The sequence below is a fragment of the Carassius auratus genome, chromosome 13 (assembly GCF_003368295.1).
Source record: "Carassius auratus strain Wakin chromosome 13, ASM336829v1, whole genome shotgun sequence".
Classification (NCBI taxonomy): domain Eukaryota; kingdom Metazoa; phylum Chordata; class Actinopteri; order Cypriniformes; family Cyprinidae; genus Carassius; species Carassius auratus.
In genome coordinates, this window is record NC_039255.1 from 20,509,665 (window position 1) to 20,517,112 (window position 7,448).

A 7,448-nucleotide genomic window follows, 5' to 3' on the forward strand; every position below is an offset into this window, starting at 1 on the left:
TGTTTTTTTACTCTCATAGATTCTGTTACCATTTGCCATGCATTGTACGACTGAGAGACTGCAACAACTGAAGCTAAAAATCATAATTTGTTTTCTACTAAAGAAACAAAATCTCCTACATCTTGGATGCCCTGGGGGTAAGCAGATAAACATACAATTTTAATTTTTGGGTGAACTATCCCTTTAAGATATTTTGGATGAAAACCCGAGACTTGAGACTATCCCATAGACTGCCAACTAAATTACACTGTCAAGGTCCAGAAAAGTATGAAAGACTTCGTCAGAATAGTCTATCTGCTATCAGTGTTTCAACCGTAACGTTCACCGTTGCTAATGCTCTTCTGTGTCAGCCGCCCCACAAGGATGCTCTGTTTCTAGTGTATTCTGCTTTGAATTGAATGAAAACCGAGCATCCTTGTGGCGCAGCTGATACAGAAGAGCGTACACAACATACAGTAATATAGAGAGGCAGAGGAGACTGTTGACAAAGGAATTGTTGAATAAAGTCATTATTTTTGTCTTCATTTACAAAACGTATTCTCTTCGCTTCAGTACTTAACGGTTGAACGACTGTTGGCAGATGGACTATTCTGACAATGTCTTGCATACTTTTCTGGACTTTGACAGTGTAACTTACTTGGCAGTATGGGACAGTCACAAGCCTCACGGTTTTCATCCAAAAAATCCTAAATTGTGTTCCGAAGATGAACCAAGCTTTTACGTTTTTTTCTAACGACATGAGGGTAAGTGATTAATAATAAAAAATAAAAATAAAAAAATCATTTTTGGGTCGAGTATCTCTTTAAGTCTCAAGTTTACTTTATGTGTCTTGATTTAAGAATGTTTAGATATTTGTAATGGAACACCAGACAAAAATACTAAGTAAGATTTCAGTTTCAAATTCAGTTTCAAATTCAGCAAATTCTACATCCTGTGTGTTGTTAATTCTGTTTAAATTCTTAGATTGAAAAATAGAGCTCAGTTTAAAATTCAGAATTTTGCAGAACACTCAAGCCTGCTAACAGAATGTTTACTGCCTTTCAAGGCCTTTATCTCAGCTGTCTTACCATGTTAACCTGCTTTACCACTGATCCAGTTTCACAAGTTCTCTACTGGTTGCATTAGCCCTTCTGGGCTTCCTCTGATCTGCTGATGTCTGTTATTGAAAGGTCTATGACGACGGTAAATGTGTGTATGTGGTGATGGAGCTGATGAGAGGAGGAGAGCTGCTGGACCGGATCCTGCAGCAGAAGTGCTTCTCAGAGCGCGAGGCCTCAGCTGTGCTCTGCACCATCACCAAGACTGTGGAGTATCTGCATTCACAGGGGGTCAGTTTGCCTGTGCTCACAGTGGAGACCCTAAATCGTTCATTATTTAGCAACTACTGAAGATGAAAGTGCCATAGAAGTTCTAATACAGCAAATTGCACAGATTTTGGAATGTACTACATTATTGCTTCTGCGTCTGTGTTTAGGTTGTGCATCGAGACTTGAAGCCCAGTAACATCCTGTACGTCGATGAAACAGGTGACCCAGAGTCCATCAGAATATGTGATTTTGGGTTTGCCAAACAGTTAAGGGCTGAAAATGGTCTGCTCATGACACCGTGCTACACTGCAAACTTTGTGGCCCCAGAGGTACTTTTAGATACAGTACATATTTCAGTACATATTTAAAAAAAAAAAAAATACTCTAAAATTAAAATTAAAATTACAACCCTGTGATTCACCCAGGTCCTGAAGAGACAGGGATATGATGCCGCCTGTGATATCTGGAGCCTAGGAATCTTACTGTACACCATGTTGGCAGGGTAAGTTGAGTCTTAACCGGATATATGTTATATATTACATATACATTACATATATATCATATAATACAACTATATACAATACTCTTACAAAGGTAGGATGCATTAAATTGCTCAAAAGAGACATTCATCATATTAGAATGATTTCTAAAGGATCGTGTGACATTGAAGACTAGAGTTTTGGCTGCCAAAAACTCAGCTTTGCCTTCAAAGAAATAAAGTTTAGAATATTTAAAAATATTCAAAAAGAAAAAAAAAAAATTATATATATATATATATATATATATATATATATATATATATATATATATATATATATATATATATATATATATTCAAATAGAAAATTCAGTCATTTAAAAATGTAATATTATTTCACAATATTAATTGTTTGTACTGTATTTATCATCAGATATTTGAGCATAAGAGACTTCTTCTAAAAACATATAAAAAATCTTACAGACCCCAAACAATTTATATAGTAGTGAATGAAGTATAAATACAATCACAGTTTTTACAACCAAGTTTGCACATTTCTTATTACATTTTTTTTTCATTTTCATTTCTCGATATTAAAAACCTTCAGATCCAGTTAGTTAAAAAAATGTTTTTTAAAGCAATTATAAATTCTATCTACATTTGTTTTATTATTATTATTATTATAATTACTAAATTGTACAGTAATTTAATAAAGACAGTAAAATGGCTGAGATAGTTAAGGTAAAGCAGGTGTGAAGTGTCCAGGATACATGTTTAAACACTCTTTCTAACATCAGTCTGTCCACATGACCCAAGAGCCCAGCCTTAATTTCCTTCACTTTCTGTAAAATCTTGATTGACCGATCAAAAAATAAAAACAAAACAAAACAAATCTCTATATAGCACATCCTTTCTCCCTTTGCTCAGATGAGGGACTAACTTCCAGAGCAGGGTGGAGAGGATTACTAAAGTAAGCTGGGTCAAGTCGCAAAGTAATTGTAATGAACACAATGCCAGAGCTATCAGAAGCCAAGCAGCACTCTCAATTTAATGTTCCTGACGACGGATTGAGCTTTAAACCTCTGTGTAATCAGAACATTTGAAAAAAAGAAGAAAGAATCATCTCACTCTTCTGACCTAGCCATATGTGTACACTAAAAATAACTGGGTGGAAATGGGGGTATTATATAAAAAGCCTTTCTTTTCTTTCTCTTCTCACCTTATCTCTGTAAGGACACATTCACAAGTTCTTTCACACACTCCGCTCTTGTTCTGTCCCACAGTTTCACGCCCTTCGCTAACGGCCCTGACGACACACCAGAAGAGATCTTGGCTCGCATTGGCAGCGGGAAATTTGCCCTGTCAGGAGGCAACTGGGACACGGTGTCTGACGCAGCCAAGGTCAGCTACCTGCTTTCTGCATGTTGGAATTAGGCATGGCCAAGACAATATATAGACAAAAAATATATATATATATATTTATATATATACACACACACACACACACACACACACACACACACACACATATATATATATATATATATATATATATATATATATATTGTCTGTCTTTTGACAATATTCAATATGATTGTTAACATTGTTTTTTTTCTTTTCAATACAATAAATTGGGTAAAATCGAGTTATATCGAGTATATAAATAACAAAGGCATGTTTTCCACATTTATTTTATTGCATAAATGTAAGAAAGATTTTTAATCCTTTTCAATTCTATATTTATGTACACTACTGTTCAAACTTACAATTTCAAACTTACATTTTTTCTCCCTATTTAAGCTCAGCAAGGCTGCATTTATTTGACTGAAGATTTGAAATATTGTTACATTTTTAAATAACTGTTTACAATATTAATATATTTAAAAATGTAATTTATTCTTAAGCAATAATTGGGCACCAAATCAGCACATTGGATTGATTTCTGGAGGTTCACATGACATTTATTGATGCTGATGATTTAGGTTTGCCATCACAGAAATAAATTACATTTTAAATTATATTAGAATAGAAAACACTTTCAATTTGTAATAATATTTTACAATATTACTGTTTACTGCTACATTTAAAGTTGTTGTTGTTGTCTTTTGATCAGAAAGGTTTTTCTTTTTTTTCTAAAACATAATTTTTGACCTGTATTACTGTATCTGTATGTGTCAATATTACAGTTCACTGTAACAGGCAGCAGTGTAGATTAGATTATTCAGGCAATACAAAGGCAGTAAAACCCATGCAGAGAGCTTCATCAGCTGTGAAGAAACATCATTGTTTGGTTCCAAATGATTTCAGCCTCAAAAGAAGTCATTTTTTGTCATCTTTTAACAGGACATTGTAACTAAAATGCTGCATGTGGACCCTCATCAGCGGCTGACGGCACCTCTTGTTCTCAGACATCCCTGGATAGTGAACTGCGATCAGTTATCTCAGAGCCAGCTGATCCGACAGGACGTGCAGCTGGTGAAGGTACTGCTCCTGTCATCCACCTGCTGCTGCATTCCAGCGGTTGCCAGATCCTCTCTCCACTGTCAAAGTGCAACATCGCCATCTCATGTTTACCTGTAAAACTGCACCTACTCCACTTTAAACCTACTGAAGTTAATTCTTCTTTTGACTTAGCAGCTAAACAATTTAGTTGATCGTTATCATTTTTAACTTTATAATTTTAAGTCATGTTACTGGAGTCATAAATATACTGCTTAAGATAACCTGGATAATTTAATCAAAAATACAGATAATGTTTTAAAATTTTATTACCACTGAATACAACTATGTTCTATTTAAATATATATTAGAATGTAATTTATTCCTGTGATGTAAAGCTAAATTATCAGCATAATTTCTCCAATCTTCAGTGTAACAATGTCATTCAGAAATTATTTTAATATGCTGAAGAAACATTTTAGTCATTAACAATATTAAGAACATTTGTGCTGCTTTATCTTTTTGAGAAAAACATGACACTTTTTTAATTTTCTGCAATGCATAGAAAGTATAAATCGTCAACAAACAGTTTATTTGACATAGTAATCTTTTGTAATAATGTAAAAAAAAAAAAAAAAAGTGTTTACTTTTTAACAATTGTATGTGCCCTTGTTGAAGAAAAGTATTAATTTCTTAATGACCCCAAACCTTTGAACAGTACTAACTTAACTTAACTGTCACTTTAAATGACCACGCTATTTCTGCTCAGATGTTTAATCATTTATATGTTTAATAATAATGTATCATTTAGGAGTTATTAATCAATCCTATCATTTCATAGGGGGCGATGGCTGCCACATACTCAGCTTTGAATCGGTCACCTCAGGCCCCAAAACTGGAGCCAGTGCTTTCCTCCTGTCTGGCTCAGAGAAGAGGCATGAAAAGACTCACATCCACTCGTCTATAGCACTCCAGCCAGACACATGAGCTTCTACAGCTTTAAGAAATGTCGGAGCTCACAGGCTTCGGACGAGGTACCAGGCGAACGCCAAAACATCCGGAGCAGAGTGGGAAAACTAGATTGACCTCAGAGTGTCGGATCAATCTCCAAAGAGTGAACAAAATGATCTGCTGATGTCCTGAGACTGATGAGGGCCAGATGCAAACATCACGGCTGTCAGGGCTCGAAAACAGCTCTTTCAGAGCGGGACGTGTGTGCGTGTGTGTGTGTGTGTGTGTGTGCCACCCCTGTGAATTTCTGGAGTGTGCATCATGAAGTGATACGTTTTAATGGTGCATAACAAAGATTGCAGTTATTGTTCCCAAACTGTGTGCAGTCGGTTGGAAAGCCAGTCGTTCATAAAAGTTGCAGACACTTCCATTAGAGCCATGTAGAAGTGAGTAGAAGATGCTTTGGTCTATCATGGTGACAGTGCTGCACTTTAAGATACGTGCCAGCATCTTTTGAACATGCATGCCATGTACAGTATGTATTTTTATGACTAACTAATGGTTCTAAGATGCTAGTGAAAGCACAAAGAGCATTGTTCGTGTTTTTTGGTTTACCAGTAATTTTGTCTGATTTCATTGGTCTTATGTAATGAAAACAACTGTTTTTTAATTATGTTTAATTCTATTTTTTTCATCTTGCAAATTTGCACCACATTGGTTTTATATTATTGATTGATTTATTTATGAATAATTTTGTTGATATGCACGTTTATTTATATTTCTGTTAAATTATTTCAATATTTATGTGTTTATTAATGATATCCGGTATCTGTTTGTTTTTAAGTGACCTTTATGCATTGACACCTAAACCTAAACAAGTGCCACACCTTTACACTGGATCGATTGAATAATGATAAAGAAATAAAATAAAGACTTTAAAGAATAGAATCATGTACATGTATTTTCGTTTAAATTTAAATTTAAATTTAAATAATAATAAAATGTGTAAATACAGTTTGAACTAGATTTCCAAACTGTATCTATCTTATTGCAAAGTCTTTAATGATCTTGAAAACACGATACGCTTTATGTACCGAGGTCATTATCTATTAATTTAATTATAAATTGTTATAAACCTATAGTTATAGTTTAAATCTTCTATTAGTTTATTTTAGAGTTGACCAGTGTTAAATCCTTCTTTTGTTTAAAAGTCACAACTTGTCTATACGCATTCATGACAGTGTATTAGGAAATGTGTTTTCCACACATAACACTCTCCGCTCTTTGAAACTTATTTAAAGATATCCAGAAATTATGTTTGCATGCTACACGATTTGTAGCAGCCTCTGCAAGTTTATTGATAGCAGTACAGATGAAAATGACCTTAATTTTGTATGAAAAAGTGACTCTCCAAAAGACAGTCCAGTATTTTTGTATGAATATGATCAACACTTTTTCCAAAATGAAGCTCTGATAAGCATAGGAACACATTCTGGGCTGTTTGATGACCTTTAGCCAAACACTTTATCTTTTGCTGGTGTGGCCTATTTATTTTTATTTATTTTTATGTGAAGGTTTGCTTTTTTTGTTGTTGAGAATGCAGGATATTTTTTCTTTTTCTTTTTTTTTTCTTTTTTTTTTTCTTTGTACAATACCACAAAACAAGTTTGTCAATGCATTAGTGTTTCTACTAGCTAAACCACACAGTTAATGCTGTACATCAGATGGTGGCTATACCAAACAGCAATAGCTTCAGGATCTGCCCTTGCTAGAAAATAAATTATACTTTTATGTCCTGTGTTGGCTTGTATACCAACAATTTACAAATAAACAACGTAAAAACCTGATCGAACTGGTCACAGTATTACTATTGTGTGTGAATTCTGAATGCCAGTTTTTGAAATTGATGGTACAATATAGTGTGTGCAACTTTGTAGTCGTTTAAATAAATAAGTGCATACACTTATTCATAACAGTGTCCCTAGAAGGGACGTTTTAAAGTGCATTCATATTTAATTTCTTATTGTTCTCATGCAAAAATAAAATAAAATAATAATAATAATAATAATAATAATAATAATAATAATAATAATAATAATAATAATAATAATAATAAATGACGGGCACTTTAAAAACAGCGCCACGAAACAGCGCCACGAGCACGTTCCACCTACATTTACGCAATGTCCGCCTCGTGCGTCGCGATTGGCTGTCAATCTTCAAAAGCTGTCTATGATTGGTTAGTTTTGGGGTCATTCATTACAGTCCGCCCA

General features: G+C 34.1%; 1 protein-coding gene across 1 annotated transcript in view; it reads left to right on the top strand.

The window, feature by feature from the left end:
* The window catches only part of LOC113113004 (ribosomal protein S6 kinase alpha-2), a 42,081-nt gene extending 34,916 nt beyond the window's left edge, over positions 1–7,165 (top strand). The window contains exons 16-21 of the mRNA XM_026279087.1: positions 1,170–1,328; positions 1,475–1,636; positions 1,733–1,809; positions 3,069–3,186; positions 4,129–4,266; positions 5,066–7,165. Of these exons, the coding sequence (XP_026134872.1) occupies positions 1,170–1,328; positions 1,475–1,636; positions 1,733–1,809; positions 3,069–3,186; positions 4,129–4,266; positions 5,066–5,191 (780 nt within the window). The 3' untranslated portion in view covers positions 5,192–7,165. The remainder of the gene's footprint in view (positions 1–1,169; positions 1,329–1,474; positions 1,637–1,732; positions 1,810–3,068; positions 3,187–4,128; positions 4,267–5,065) is intronic.
* Positions 7,166–7,448: the final 283 nt, after the last annotated feature.